The sequence below is a fragment of the Canis lupus genome, chromosome 17, assembly GCF_011100685.1.
Source record: "Canis lupus familiaris isolate Mischka breed German Shepherd chromosome 17, alternate assembly UU_Cfam_GSD_1.0, whole genome shotgun sequence".
NCBI classification, from domain to species: Eukaryota; Metazoa; Chordata; class Mammalia; order Carnivora; family Canidae; genus Canis; species Canis lupus.
In genome coordinates this window covers 21,645,795-21,662,181 of record NC_049238.1, presented here as the reverse complement: position 1 = coordinate 21,662,181, position 16,387 = coordinate 21,645,795, and the positions used below count along the sequence as shown (strand labels likewise).

Below are 16,387 nucleotides of genomic sequence, written 5' to 3'. Positions count from 1 at the left end.
CAAATACGAACTGAGGGTGCGGAGAAGAGAGCCCTAACCGAACCAGGCTAGAGCCCGAAAAGGCTCGGGGCCGGAGCTGCTGGCGAGGTCCTGAAAGCCCCACGCGGATCCCCTTCAACTCGCGAGCGCGTCCTCGAGGTCCCCCTGGCCTTCCGCCCACCACTGACAACCTCTCGAGCGCACCTCCTACTCCCGCGCCCTGTACGTCACCTGTACAAAGGTGGTCTTCCCAGATCCCGCCATTCCTAACACCAACAGACACACTGGGGGCCGAGGACCCCCCGAAGCCCGCTCCTCAGCGGCCTCCGCGGGCGCCGCCATCTTCCTCGCGCTCCGCCCGCTCCACCATAGAGACGCCGCGCACCTAGAGAGGCTTCCGTGCCGCCGCGGGCCGCGCAAGGGACGCTAGAGCCTCCGCCGCGCGGCCGGGGAAGGCGGAGGGGCGGGCCGCTCGCCAGAGCATCCTCGCCTCCGGGCCAACCAGGGGCAGGGGCAGGGGCAGGGGCGGGGAAATGGAGGGCAGGGGAGGAAGGGGAGGACCCGGGGGACAGGCGCTCACCGCCGCAACGGAACGAAGGGTCTGGGAGAGACGACGCTCTGGTCCCCAGGAGGGCAAGACGAGATGCGGTCCCCAAGGCAGGGCGCCCCCAGGTCGCAAATGAGGAGAGTGCGCTTCTCCTTCCGCCCCCAAGGAGCGGGGGACGGAGCCGCCGGGGAACTGGCTGCTGGGCCTTATTCGGCAGCCGACGAGGTTCAGGAGCTCAGGGCTGGACAGGCTGGGACTGGGGCGGAGTGCGACCCCGGGGGTTGCTGGGCGGCGCCGACCCCCGGGGAGCACAGAACCGAGAAACTGCGGAAACGTTCCGCAAGGGGGCGCCGCGTCCGCGCGTCGGGGGCCCCTGACTCGAGCGCTCCTTCCTTGGCGGTCCCCCTCGGTGAGCCTCACCGTCGCCTTGGAGACGGACGTTCGGATTCCGGGAGCAAGTAGGTACTGAAAGGGGCGCTTTTCCCTCCACGGAAGTGTCCCCGGATACCGGGAAGGGGCTGGAAAAGCCGGGAAATGTATTGCTGCTCTCGCCCACCTCAGCGGGTCCCGTCGCCCTTTGTGGCTACTGCAGTGTTCAGTGAATCTTAAACTCGAGGTTTCACACCCACGCGCTGCCACTGCTGGCGTCGTTTAAATTCTCTGAACTTGTTTTCTCCTCTCTAAAACGGAGGGAATGCCTTACGGGGGTTGTAGTGAATGCGTGCTTGTAAATTGTAAGCCACATTCATTCATCTCTACCCTGGTGCCTCGCAGAGTGCAGAACCATAATAGGTGCTCAAAAAATATTTTCTCATGTGAATTAAAGTATACTTGTGCATTTTGTGTTTACTAAACTTTCATTAAGAATTGATGGGGAGGGGCAGCCCGGGTGGCTCAGCGGTGTGGCGTCGGCCTTTGGCTCCAGGCACGATCCCCGAGTCCCGGGATGGAGTCTCAGGTCAGGCTCTCTGCCTGTGTGTGTGTGTGTGTGTGTGTGTGTGTGTGTGTCTAATGAATAAATAAATAAAATCTTAAGAAAAAAAAAAAGAATTAAAAAAAAAAAAAAAAAAAAAAGAATTGATGGGGGAATGTCTTACTTGTTCTTCCTTCAGGTTTGCTAAGGACTCTAGGAGTTCCTCTCCACCGTATCTTAGTTTAATAAATGATTTTTTCAAGCCAGAGAAGCTAAGCAAGTCAGAGATGAGGTTTAAAGAAAAGGCAGTGGTGGAAATGACAAAGCTGAACAACCAAATAAAACAAGCTCAAAGCCAGCAAGAGTCACTAATGGAGGAAACCAAGCAGCTATATGCTGAGAAGTTACTTGTCCAGACTGAAAACAAATTCTTCCTGGAATATCTAACCAACAAAACTGAAGAGTATAGAATGCAGCCTGAAAAGCTGTGGAACAGCTATTTACAAAAAAGTCAGGAGATTGAACAAAGGAGACGAGACTATGCCTCCAAATATGCGAAACAAACTTCAGTGTTTAAAAGGGAGCTTTTGCAGAAGGAAAAGATCCAATGCAACTTAAAGCAGCAGTTGCAGACACTGAGGAAAATTTCACTGTTAAAGGAGAAACAGGAGAGAGAAATCCAGATATTACAGGACGAGAAAAAGAAAACCCCAGCTGAGACAGATGCCAAGAAACAGGAAATCCAGGTCCAGTTACTCCAGGAAAAAGCATTTCTAGAGAAACAACTGAGTGAGCCAGACATGGGGCAGTTGGGAAAGAGGAAAAGAAAGGAGCTTGACGGGAAGGCCCAGGCCTTGGAGTTGGAAGCAAAGCAGTATACTTTTGAGTTCTACCGTGGCATCAGGAGAGAGAACCGGGAGTTACAAAAGAAGTTACTGCAGCAAACTCAGCAGTGCCAGGAGTTGCAAGCTACTAAAAGCCAGTTAGAAAATCAGAAGCAGCAGCTGCAGCTGGAACAGTGGTATGTGGAGGGCTTAATCCGGGCGAGGCAACGATTGCAAAGAAGGCGTAATTGGTGCCCAGGACAGGATGCTCCAAGGACCACATTAACCTCTGAGTACCAAACCAAAGATTAATCCAAACCAATTCCTAAAATAACACTGCGTAAATAAAGACTGGAGCAAGTATTCTTATAAACCGATGGCTGCATAAACTTAGTTAGGAAGGCTTTAGGATCTCAGATTGCTATGGCAAAGTATCCATCATGATGTGTTAGTGTGAAATATTAGGTGCATTTTTCCAGCAGTACTGCTGGATATTTGTGCCACCAGCTTCCTTTAATTAGATTTTTCCTTAATTAGATCTTGTTAATAAATGGGATGTTCCTCAAATCTCTAGATAACACCATTTCCCAAACACCAGTACATTAAACTAGCTCAAGAGACCACCTGGAGGTAGTGAAAGGAAGACAGTGGTGTGAATTATTTCGTGTGGCCAAGTTAGATTTCTAAGAGTAGCATTTCAGATTGACTTTATATAATACCTTCCTCTCTGTAAACAAACTGCTTATCCTCATGCCTCCTGGCCAGCTCCACACAGAAAAGGGAAAGTGATCAAAAAAAAAAAAAAAAACAAACAACAAAAAAAAAAGGCAAAATGCTTTTAAGGTCTTTTTCAAGTTTGCACCACTGAACAGGCAGCTGCTTCTATAGTTTTGTCAAGAGTGGAAAAGTAATTTAAGCAATATGTTCATTAAGAGCTAGGCAAAAAAAAAAAAAAAAAAAAAACACTGGGCAGAATGACCTTTTGTCTAATGCTCAGCCCCTACAATTTTAGCTTTGAGTAAATTAAGGGAAGAGCAGATATTAGGTCAACTCTTAACTTTTGAAAAACCTTTTCTGTCAAGAAATACATCTAGCATTAATGAGGTAACTGAATGCCTCTACTTATTTCAGGAAAATATGTGAAAAACGTTTTAAAATATTGGGACAACTGTAAAGAGTCTTGTGCCGTCTATTTCCCTAACAACATTCTGAATTCTAAGACAACGAGTAAGATTACTTAAATATAAGTACTTCAGGTTTAGGTCACTTCTACATTTTCTTACTATGTGTGTACCTGATAGTACATTTTGAAATGCCTTTTATAATTAAAAGTGCCTTATATTTATGTCTATTGAGAAGAACAAGCTTTGTGCAGTGGCAGTATCCATCATAGCCAAAGAAGTTTATTGCTAATTTAGAAGAACTGGAAATAATATTTTTAATTAGTAAGACTTTTATGGTAGTTTTTAAAAATTTTTTTGCACTGAGGACATATAGACGGTTAGACTAGTTATTTATTTGCATGCTGAATCCTAGTACAGAAATATAATCCCACATTTTAACATTGCTCCTCTATGGGAAAATAAAGTCAACTTTATGTAATCCAGAAATTGTCAGTGATTAAAAACTTCAAAATAATTTTCCTGAGTTTTCAGTTTCATGCCTAGGCAAAAATGAATTCCTTTAAAATTGTGGAGTAAAACGTTTTTTTCTCCCTCAATGCCTTCACCGTCTACCTTTAACAATGTTTTTAATGTGTAGCTTATTAGAAATAAAAACCTTAGATTATACTGTATCCGTTGACTTTTCCCCAGTAACGGATTTCCTGTTTCATCACTTTTCTCTTACTACTGCTTCTGTATATCTCATTCATACTAGTATGGATATAATAAAACCAATTTCAATACAGAAAGTAGAATTTTAGATAGTATGCAGGTAACTTAACCTTCAGTTCTTGAGCCGAAAATACAGAAAGACTGAATCTGGAAAATATGGTAACCAACACAAATTTGAAGCCTTATTCTCTGTAGATGCAAAAATGTGCCAAAAAGCGTAGGAAAATACATACCAAGGCTCGATAAGGAGTTAGAAAGCAAGAGGGATTTAGAATCTTAGTATTCTGCTGTTAATTTCCCTCCTGCCTTTGCTGTCCCAGTTACCTAAGTGGGGAGTGGATAATTTCCATCTCATACGTTTCTTTTTCATTCCTATTATCCCAGATCATGAATCTGGTGTATTGCTGCTTTACGTCTGTCCCTTTCCAAGTGAGGCTTTGAGAGCCTGAAGACTATTTAGAGAGTGAATCATCTGATAAAGATAATTTGAAATGCATACCTGCAAGTGAGCAGTAGGCTGGCCAACTAATACTTCAATCTACTTTGAATCTGCTTTGCAATGAAGAAAAACTAAACACAGTGATGTTACAGAAAGTGCATTTAGGTGGAAAAGGACCTCCGAGGTGAAATGTAGGTTAAGACCTAAATGATACAATGAAGCCTACCTTGCAAAGCCCAAGGAAGAAGCCATTCCAGGCAATGGGAACAGTGTATCCAAAGGTCCTAAGATGGGAATGAGCTTACTAGGTTCCAGGAACAAAAAGGTCAATATGGCTAAAGGTTAGCTGGGGAATGGTCAGAGAACAAAGGAGTAGGGGAAGAAGAGGCTAAATGGGTTGGCAGGAGGAGGAGAAGGCCTTGTGGGACAAGGAGGGAGTGATTTGGATTCTAAGTGGAATGGGAAACCAGCAGGCTTTGAGCTGGTGAACGAGCTCTGATTTACAAGTTTAAAAACTCACTAAGGCTGTTATGTGGAGTGTATCCAAACCAGTAAAAATCAGAAGGAAACAATTAGGAAACTTATAGTCTAGGCAAGAGGTGATGATGGTTTGGAGTAGGGCGGCTGAAATAGACGTAAATAGAAAGAAGAGCAGACTAAAGGGTGAAGGGAAAATGAAAGGTTAAGACAAGTAACATTTCTAAGGTGTTCCCTATTAAAGGAGGTGAGCAGAACAGTTTGTGGGCACTGATTTTTTAAAAGAAGTATTTCAGACACAAAATACAGAAGATCAGAACAAACTCACTATCCACCTTAAGAAATAAGAACTTAAAAATTCACTTGTAGTCCTTCTGAGTCCCAGAAGCACTGTCCTAAATTTGGTGTTTATCATTCCTGTGCATGTTTTCATGCCACGTATACATATACATATGATATTAAACTATAAATGTATACTACATACACATATTTACATATATAGCATATAAATATATTTTTATATATCCATAAACCATATAGAGCATTGTCTTTAAGCCTTATATAAATGGCCTACTTCATGTATTCTGTAACTTGCTTTTCCCAGGAATTATTTTTTGAGATGTATTCATGAAACAAGGAGCCTTAATTTTATCGCTGTATAGTATTTCAGTATATAACTGTATCCCGATTTATCCCTTCTCCTGATGGAAGATTAGATTAGTTTTAAAGTAGGTTAACAAAGAGACCCAAGAAGGTATAGTGCCTCAAATAACAGATCTTTTTTCTCTTCAGATAGATGTTCCTGGTTGGTGATTAGTTCTTCATGGGGTGATTCGGGGCATCAACCATTTTCCACTTTGTGCTCTGCCACCCTCTAAAGCCATTTTATCATCTGCATCTGGCCCAAGGAAGGGGGAAAAGAAGCATAGAAGTACACTCATTTTCTTAAAAATTCTAGCTTGGATGTGACACCCTCACTTCCATTCACATTCTACTGGAGAGAAGTGAGTTGGCTACCCCTTCGATACAGGGGCAGGGGGTTAGAGAGCTGGGAAACATAATCTAACCATTTGTCCTGTAATCCTATAACTCTGTAAGGTGAGAGCAGATTATGGTGGACAGCTATTCGTCTCTGCTATGTGGTATCAACCGTACTACAGTATCATTCTTTGTTTATGTCTCCTGGTATACCTGGGCAGGAGGATTTCCCTCTGTATATACCCAGGAGTAAAACTGCTGCATCTTAAGGCATATTTTCAGCTTGACTAGATACTAACAAATCTTTTCCAAAGTGATTGTACCATGTTACATTCCAAACCGTGCATGAGAGTTCACATTCGCTACAACCTGGCTATGTTCGATATTGTCAAATTTGTAATCTAATGAACTTTGTTTAAAAACTTAAAAACTCAGTAGAATGATTATGATACTCTCTACTGAGACTTGCTGAGACCTGGCCTCAGGAAGGAAAAGTTTTTTTCACAAATTTTCTTTCTTTTTTTTTTTTTTTTTTAAGATTTTATTTATTTATTCATGAGGGACGAGAGAGAGAGAGAGAGAGAGGAGAGAGAGAGAGAGAGGAGAGAGAGAGAGAGAGAGAGAGAGAGGCAGAGACACAGGCAGAGGGAGAGGCAGGCTCCATGCAAGAAGCCTGATATGGGACTCGATCCCCAGTCTCCAGGATCACAACCTGGCTGCAGGCGGCGCTAAAACCGCTGCGCCACTGGGGCTGCCCTCTTTATTTAAGAGAAGGAGAGAGAGAGATAGAGAGCATGAGCAGGAGGAGGGGCAGAGGGACAAGCAGACTCCCTGCCAAGTGAAGATCCCGACGTGGGGCTTGATCCCAGGACCCCAAGATCATGACCTACACCTAAGTCAGGTGCTTAACCAACTGAGCCACCGAGGCACCCCAGGAAGGAAAATTTTTTTAAAGTGCCTACAATGGCACTAGATGAGACTGGACAAGTTTCCTATACTAATTCACTTTAACCTCAAACAAATTACTCGTTTTAGCCAACACATTTCAGGAACTAAAAAACTACTGAGACACCGTATTTGGTACTTATTTCAAACCCACTCCCATGTCTAGCCATCTTCTTATCCCCATACACTGTGTCGGCAAGGAGTCGGGCAGCAGGTTGGAGTCAATGAACACCTGGAAACATCATTCTAACCGACAGTCATTTATTTCTTTTGTCATTGCCCAACATTCCCCAAGTCTTACTCACCAGAAATTAATATAGCTTCTTCATTTCTCCTCCCTGACAATCCTCACCTACCGAAAGGGTTTCAAGGGTGCAACTGCCAATGAAAATGAAAAGGTAGACTGGACATACCACGTCATTGACCTGTTTCAAAACTATCTATCTGGCAGTATCCAAATCTGGTTTCAGTGCTCCCTTGTTTGAAAGTGGTCTTCACAAAAGCCCACATTTTAAAGCTATGTGGAGCAGCACAGAATACAGAGTTAAAGAGCAGTAACGGCCTTTCAGAATTTGAAAAGGTAGTATTTATCCATATCAGGGTTAAGGGCCCTTGCTTTTTATGTGGCATATGCCACAAAAGTTGGCAAGAATATATAAGACCAATATTTATGGAAGAGGGGAAGAGAATCTAGAAACACAACAGAGCTGTTCTAAACAATGCTCCAGAGAAAGCCAGCCTTGAAGAAGAAAAGTAGCCCACTAGACATTACCAGGTAGGCATGAGGTACAGAAAGGAATTTTTCTTTCCAACACCAGAGAAATACCTACATCTGGTGTCAAGTCTCAAGATATAAAGAGGATAAACGCCACATACAAAAGAGGACAGAGGACGATATTCTCAGAAAACTCCAAAAGACAAGACGTCGGCTAAGGGGAGGAATAAGGATTTAGCGTGGTGTAGACGAACAAGTGAGGTCAAGCCCAGGGGAGACGGAATGTGCCCCTTGGCTGCCAGTCTATGGCATTACTAGGAACACTAGGATTCTGTGTCAAAACATCAAGCGCGATGCGGTAATTCTTCATCCTTAAAACTGGGGGTTGGGAGTTGGGGGGTTGGGGGTGGGGCACAAGCGCCCAGAGGACACTGATCATAGCAACAGATGAGGACTCAAGCCCTAGGAAAGTCAAGGCAGTATTTATTGCTTCGTCTACTTCCTGCTTTCCAATCATTTTCATGTTTGGGACATTTTGATGTTTGGGCTGCTTTTCATGCTTGTGGGTCTAGCCAGTCACTGCTACTTGGGACAAACGAAACACTTCCCAGTAAAACCAGCATAGAGAGGTTCTAGCTTTTTCATCTTAAGTCCATTTTCTTACTTTCAATCCTAAAACCACAACTGAGAGAGAACAAACGGCCTCCATAAAATCTGTTACCCAGGGAGACAGGATAAGCTTATTACATGAGTGACAACAGTTCTAGCTTCTAGGATTGTTATATCACAAATACAAAATGATAAATCTGTATGATTCTTAAAAATTAATTTGGAATTGTTTTATAAGCGAAATGATGGAATGACTAATCAGTGGAGAGTCCAAGAACATTCTATAGCCCGGGAAGGAAAAGGACAACCAAATGGGTTTCTCAGTTTTGTACAGAGCAAGAATGGCCCACAGTTGGCCTGAAGAGGGAGCTCTTTGGGCAAAATGAGAGAACAAGAGGACTCCAATGAGGAATAGCAGGAACACCTACCCAAGAGGGGGTGGGGGGGGAGTGGGGTAAAAGTGAATAAATAGAACAGTGAAATTTACACAGGAGGAAGGAGCTGAGAAAGTCACAGCCTTACACAAACAAAAGAGTACATTTCTCCTCGCTCAGCCCCAGTGACTCAGTCCTCCCAGCACAGGTCCCCGTGACAACAGCATCCCATTTGCTCTTCTAGGAGCTTTCACACTGCCTGCCTATTTCCTTCCTCGTTTATGATGAGTCTTTGGGGGCTTTACTTTCTGGAACTGTGCTGGCACTGGCTCCTGCTCCGGTTCCTTATAGGAGGTCGACACTAGCAATTCCTCGTTATTCCTCCTCTGATCCTTCCCTACTCTAAGACTCAGCTCCGCCTCAGGCAGCTGGATGCCTGGCTGCTGCAGCCTTCGCAGAGACCTTCTGCTCCTGTGCTGCTGTCTCCGCTTTTCTTCTTCCTGCTGCCGCTGCTTTATCTTCATTAGCTTTTCAAAGCTTTTGGTGGTGGTTGGGTTTACGACGAACCAGTCCTACAGAGGCAAAATGGAAAAATTATCCAGTCAATACACAGTAGAGAGCACAAGGAATGGGTTTGGGAAGAAATTCTTTCGTTTTTTGAAAGATTTACTTATTTATTTGACAGAGAAAGAGAGCATGAGGACGGGGAGGGGCAGAGGGCAAGAGAGAATCTCCAGCAGATACCCACCCCTCCCACCAAGCATGGAGCCCTAGGCTGGGGCTCGATCCCGCGACCCTAAGATCATGACCTGAGATGACATCAAGAATCCCATGCTCAACCGAGTGAGCCACCCAGGCGCCCTGGGTGCGAGAAGATTTTCTAAAAGGCACGGCTAGGGCAGAACACAGTAAGAAGGAAACGGATAGGGAACCAGAGCTTATAATTCTGTACTTTAAATGGGAGAAATTCAATACAGAATAGTGAGTAGTCATTATAAGCATTTATTGTGTAGCACACGATTTGGGGGTACTTCATACTTCAGTAAGTGAACTACAAAGTCTGTTCACTTAGCATCATCCTACTTATTTATCTCCTTTGTAAAAATCTCATGAGCTATAAAGCTTCGGGCCACAGGACATTTTTATTTCATGAAAGTATAGTGGTTAAGGGCATGCATTCTACAGCCAGACCGTCTTAGTGCAAATCTCAGCTGTTTCTGGCTCTGTGACCATGGGGAAATTACTCAACCTCTCTGAGACTCAGTTTAAAAAATTAACAGTTGAGGAACATGCAATCCAATTATGAAACACTCTTGGGGAAGAAGAAGGAAGGAAGGAAGGAAGGAAGGAAGGAAGGAAGGAAGGAAGGAAGGAAGGAAGGAAGGAAGGAAGGGAGGGAAGGAAGGGAGGGTGGGAGGATTTCAATTGAAATCAAGTGATCTGATCAGTCTTCTAGGTCTAACTACTGATTCACAGGAAATACCCTGAGAGAGGACCACCACCACCACAGGAATGCACTCAGCAAAATCCAAATGTGTATACACATGTGACAAATGACCGTTTCTCCAAACATATAAAAAGGGGGAGTAGGGGAAACTTCTAGACCTGCAATTGAGATATGCTTTCAATATAAAAAATACACATTGTATTTCAAAGACTTAGTATGAAAAAATGTAAAGTATCTCATTAATTTTTATTAACTACATGTTTAAAGGATAATATTTTAGGTACACTAGGTTAAATAAAATTATTATCAACATTAATTTCACCTATTTTTATTTTAAAAAAATTTTTAGAATGTGTGTACTAGGAAATCTGAAATTATATACAGACTCACATTACATTTCTATTGGATAGCACTCTAGATTAAAATACACAGTACACGGACATTTTTTTTTCTTCCTCCTGAACAAGCCATCTCTGAAAAAAAATTAGGAGGCAATCAAGGAAATTTAAATAATTTCAATAATGACTAGGTATATGATGATATTCAAGAACTATTTCTTGCTAATTTTTTATGTGTAATGATGGTTGTGCTTATACATTTTTAGAAGTCCTTATATTTTAGACACACACATCAAAAGAAGCAGTGACAGTTGACATGGTATGTGGAATTTGCTTTAAAATAAGCCTTTAGGGGACAAGAAAAGTGGGGTGTGATTATAAAGGAAAAGAAGATTGGCCCACACACTGATGTCTGTTAGGCTGTTCATTATACTATTCTGTCCATTTTCATGTATTTGAAAATTTCTGTTGAAGAAAAGTAGCTCAGAATATGTGAGGCAGAGAGGGAGGAACAGAGTGAAAATCTTTTACCACCACGTCATAATTTATAAATATAGGCACAAATCATTGAACTAATAAGACTGGAGAACAAACTCCAAACCAAGTGAAATTTGTTGTTTCCAACTTTTTAAGAAGAAATTGGAGAAATAGGCTCACTACATAAAGGCTGGATTTTGTTAGGAGATTAATTATCTTTTAAATACTTCCTGAAGTATTTACACTATTACTATGAGAAAGATATGACCGACTGCCTTCCAGAGGAAATCTCAGGTATAGAAAGCGATTCCCAAAGCTTAAACCTGTAAAACAACAGAGACCACATTTCATGACACTAACTATAGCCCATAGCGTTAAGAACTATTAAATGTGAGGGCAGAAAACAGTTGACGGTGTTTGCTCTATTTCCTTATTAGGCCACAATAGCTTCTGCGGTAAGATATTCCAAGAGAATGCACACTCTACTCCTTAAGCTTTTGAAATACAGGTATTTAATTACACAGGAAACAATTTCTCTATTGACCTGTATAACTAAAAACTTTGCCCCAAGAGAAACCTCTTGACTTTCTGTACTTAAAGTATTTTTATGCAGAATTGATTTTTTTATTTTTTATTTTTATTTATGTATTTATTTATTTATTTATTTATTTATTTATTTATTTATTTTTTGAGAGAGGCAGAGACATAGAGGGAGAAGTATGCTCCCTGTGAGGAGCCTAATATGGGACTCCATCCCAGGACCCCAGGATCATGACTGAGTGAAAGGCAGACGCTCAACCACTAACCACCCAGGCACCCCAGAATTGATTCTTTAATTTTGAAAATTTACAGACCTTAAGAAAAAGTGACAAGAATTCAATGAATCCTAGATTTACCACTGCCTACCTCTCTTCCCTTTCTTCCTTCTTCTCTTCCTTTTGCTGAACCATTTGCAAGTTATTTGTAGACATATTTCATCCCTAAAACTTTAGCATAGATCTGCCTGAGAACAAGGGCCTTCTGCACAGCTACAACACAATGATCACATTTACTGGGAAACATGACATTGACTCATCACTGTTATTTAATAGAGCCAGTATACCAATTTCTCCAGTTTGTCTCACTGATGTCCCTTATCGTCGTTTCTTTGCAGTATTTGAAACATTAAAACAGATTGCTCAAAGGCCTTAGAATAGGAGAAAACAGAAGTACACAGACTGCTATAAAACAAGAATTCTACAGCTATAAAACTCAGCCCAGTGCCCAAAACTCTTGGTTTAACTGAATTTATTTATTTTATTTTTTAACATTTTTATTATATGATAGTCAGAGAGAGAGAGGCAGACACAGGCAGAGGGCGGAAGCAGGCTCCATGCACCGGGATCCTGAACGTGGATCGCTCCCGGGGTCTCTTAGGTACGCGCCCGGGGCCAATGCAGGCGCCAAACCGCTGCGCCACCAAGGGATCCCGGGTTTAAGATGAATTTAAAGAATCACAAGAGCTCAGAGGTGCTCACACTTACAGTGATTTCAAATGCTTTCACATAAAAATACAATTACACATCTAATTTCACAAAGTATTTTTAACTCTTGTCTCTGGTTAAGCACTTTCAAATTCCTTTTCTCAACAGTCCCAGCCCATAAAAACGCACAAAATCCACTTTTGGGGGCGCATACGTATGGGTTCCACAGGATCACAAAAACATGGCGGGGAAAGCAGGGACCTCACCTCAGCATGGACAGAGTTGATGTGATACTTGACACCACTCTCTGACACAATTCTTTTTGACACAGAAGACACTTGTATTTTCCAGCCACAAGTTTCCCTTGTTTTCAAGAGAGAAAGAAAAGAGAATTACTCGTAATTCAGGAACACATACCTGAGCCATGTGGGAGATTGTTAAGAGACAGAAAGGGCGGGGATTTTACTTCAGCAAGAAGGAAGAAAATCCAAAACAGCAATACATTAGAAAACTCGGTTGGGCAGACTATCACCACTATAAATCTATCCTACTTATAATTCTATACATAATACCCCCACCCATTCAACACAAACTGAGGTTCTCCTTCTTTTGCTATAAAACCTGTCACACTTTTCTAACTTCCTTGTTTCTTTCCCTTCCTGGTTCTCTTGGAATGACTCTTGGACTCCTGAGGTTCACCAGAGGCACCAATGCATATAATTCTTCCCACCATAATCCATGTTTCAAAGAGTGTCCTTGGACATCCAGAATTCGAGAAGTATCATCTGCAACACCTAGGTTAAGGACTCTGAAACTAAGATCATGACGACAAACTCCTAAGCATTCCTGGACAGATGCGGTTTGGATGTCTACACTCCCGTGCTGCCTTGACTCCTGAAGCTCCTGAGTGCCCATGGGGCTCCTTTTGTGTGAAGAGATATTTCTGAATGGGAATTAAAAAGTTACAGCAGTTTGTAGGGCACCTGGGTCAACACAAAAAAGATTCAGTGAGGTGAACAGCCATCGGCCTGACAGCAGATAGAGCCTACTTCTCATCCCCAGAGGCCAGTATAATTCAGATGGGAGTAGAGGATCTTCAACAATCCAGATAAACACATGTAAGTTGATTCAAGAAAGTTTAAGGCCCGATAAGATAGGGAAGCCCCAAGGCAGGAGAGGCTCAGGTGGAAGATGTTAAATCCCTGGTAGAGACTCAAAATTAATAATTTTATTTCTCCAAATTCCTTAACTGATAAGACTTCTAGGCTATGTTGGCTTTTCCTGTATCTTGAACATATCCCGGGCATCCCCTCTAATAACAGACCAAGCATCTTTAGGACATGAAAAAACTAAGCCAGCCTCTGAAGATTAATGGCAAACAGGACAACTAGCTGTTCATCTAAACTGAATTCTCTTCCATGTCAGGACTATTTTAGACGTCATGTTAAGATAAATAGTTCAGAAAGTTACAAACCAAGGTACAAGAGCCCAGGTGAGCTTTAAGGCCTGATACACTACTGTAGACCGCTTCACAACCCTGAAAAAGAGAAGAAGAAATCCATGAAAACTATAGCAAACCGCATCCTTCTCTTAGCAACCTGGCCATTTATTTACACTGACCAGCCCTACATTTGGAGGAAGAAGCCCAATAAATCACGTTACAAACCAAACAGGAAAAAAATTCACACACAAGCCACAAAAGCAAAAAAGAAAAACCAAAGAAAGGTTTAAAAACAAATGGTGAACAAGTTGTTGAGAAAAGCTTAAGATATTCTCTTCCCTGCTACTTTTTCTCTGACACTCTGAGAAACAGAAAATTGCAGTTAGATATTTTTTTAAAATCTGCCTTCTTGGGATCCCTGGGTGGCGCAGCGGTTTGGCGCCTGCCTTTGGCCCAGGGCGCGATCCTGGAGACCCGGGATTGAATCCCACGTCAGGCTCCCGGTGCATGGAGCCTGCTTCTCCCTCTGCCTGTGTCTCTGCCTCTCTCTCTCTCTCTGTGACTATCATAAATAAATAAAATTTTTTAAAAAATTAAAAAAAAAATCTGCCTTCTTCAGTACAAAGGTGTCTCTATTTCTTGTGTATTTGCTTCTTCCCATAGTTCTGCATATATGGTTGTGGTAGAGTAGAAGATGGCTGGAAATTCTCTGCCACTCTTTCCTGCAAGAAGTGGAGGCTACTTACCCTCCCTTTGAATCTGGGTGAACCCTGTAATTCCTCTGACCAATAGAATCCCATAGAAATGATGTTGAACAAATTCTGAAGCTAGGCCTTAAGAGATCTGCGGCTTCGTGTTCCTGGGATACTCTGAAAAGTCAGTTGCCATGTGCCCTGCTGGTAACCCACTACACCCTGATGGAGAGAGGCCATGTGGACAGCCGAGCTCCCAGCTCAATTGGCTGCACAGAAGCCATCTTGGACATCAGGTCCCATCTGAGCTTGCAGCTAAATACAACCCACGAATGATCCCACTTGATGCCACGTACGACAGGAGAATGTTCTTTGAGCCCTGGCAGAATTACTGATTTATAGAATTCTGAACAAATAAAATAACTGAGGTTTTAAGCCACTGAGGTTCATGTACTTCATCATGACGGAATAAATAACTGAAACAGCAGTTTGATAAACATTTACGGAAAAAAAATGAGAAAGAACCACCTGGTTAGGGCACTGAATGCGATGGTATTTCTTGATATCTGACTTCCATTTGTGTAGCACTTCCTGGCTGAAGGTAGGCAGCCCAGGGCGAGTATATTTTAACTATGAGACAAGAAATATTTTATTGGAGGAACCCAACTTCCAACCAAAATACCCCAAAAGTTTCACACCCAACTCTTCAGGTTATGTAATTCTGGAGTTCGACAAGCATCCTTTCACGTGCAAAAAAACTGTAGTAGGTATGAGCCTTTAAGTACAAATTTACCCAACACTGGTAAGTATAATTTTCTATAATTTAATCTTAGAATAGTTTGATTTTTAACAGAGGGCAGGAGATTTTCAGATATGGCACTTCATCTATAGTTTGAAAAAGCTACTGACAGAGCATTTATACAGCTAAAACACTTGTTACAAAAAAAACCCCCAGGGATACAAATATGTACTACATGTAAATTATACTTATTATTGTATACTTAAACACAGGGTACATACATACACGCACATATATAATACATTTGATAGAAATATATGTAAATTGGGAAAAGGCTAGAAGGTTATAAATGAACACGTTAACAGTAGTCATCTCTGGGTGGTGGAATTTTGAGTGGTTTTAATGTCTGTTCCCTGCTCCTCTGCATTTCTCCTTTTTCTTCAGAAGTGTCACGTTAATTCTGGGTATTTTTAAATTCAAACACAAACACTGAGATTCAATCTAAAAATGTGAAACATTTTAAAACAAAATGTGAAAATAAAAGATGTGAGAGAACTCAGGGGATGGAATACACTATCTTTCCTGATACTGCCTGAGACGAGAATTAACTATTCCTCGCACTTGCCTTCATGTGCTTTGACACAGGTTAGTCTCTTCGCAGAAGTACCGCGCTAACGATTGCGCGACTGGAGCTCCAGGTTAGTCTCTTCTTAAAACAACAACTGTAGTTTCCAGAAAAGAGACAGCTGGCACTTGGAGAGACAGTTCTCACAAAGCCCACCACAAGTAATAGCTATGTTTCCAGTGAGAAAACAATCCTCCTGCTTGAAAAATTTAGTATCTGAAACAGATACTGAGATAGAAAAACAGAGCCAAAGCCCATAGAGGTCAGGGGAAGTAAGGAAGTCACCTTCAGGAAACACTGAAATCTATAAAAGCAATCAGAGCACAGAGCTGGCTTCATTTGTAAGTACCTCTCCTCTGCAGCTAGTGTATATGGGACCATCTAAAATCCTTTTATAGCGGGGCAGCCCGGTGGCTCAGCGGTTTGGCGCCACCTTCAGCCAAGGGCCTGATCCTGGAGACCTGGGATCCACTCCCATGTCAGGCTCCCTGCGTGGAGCCTGCTTCTCCTCTGCCTGTGTCTCTGGTTCT

At 42.3% G+C, this 16,387-nt stretch overlaps 1 protein-coding gene and 1 pseudogene across 3 annotated transcripts; one reads left to right on the top strand and one right to left on the bottom strand.

The window, feature by feature from the left end:
- Positions 1 to 523: 523 nt before the first annotated feature.
- On the top strand, positions 524 to 3,901 carry LOC119877161 (coiled-coil domain-containing protein 121-like). Of its 3 annotated transcripts, none has more exons than XM_038561114.1 (2): positions 524 to 984; positions 1,639 to 3,901. In XM_038561114.1, exons 1-2 carry the CDS (start codon positions 623 to 625, stop codon positions 2,573 to 2,575), a joined length of 1,299 nt encoding a protein of 432 aa, XP_038417042.1. In that variant the 5' UTR covers positions 524 to 622; the 3' UTR covers positions 2,576 to 3,901. The 3 variants fall into 3 exon arrangements, with proteins under 3 accessions (XP_038417042.1, XP_038417044.1, XP_038417043.1); XM_038561116.1 differs by having other exon boundaries at positions 683 to 988; XM_038561115.1 differs by lacking the exon at positions 524 to 984 and adding an exon at positions 995 to 1,318.
- A 3,277-nt stretch (positions 3,902 to 7,178) lies between these two features.
- LOC119877188 overlaps positions 7,179 to 16,387 on the bottom strand; it is a 10,103-nt pseudogene continuing 894 nt past the window's right edge.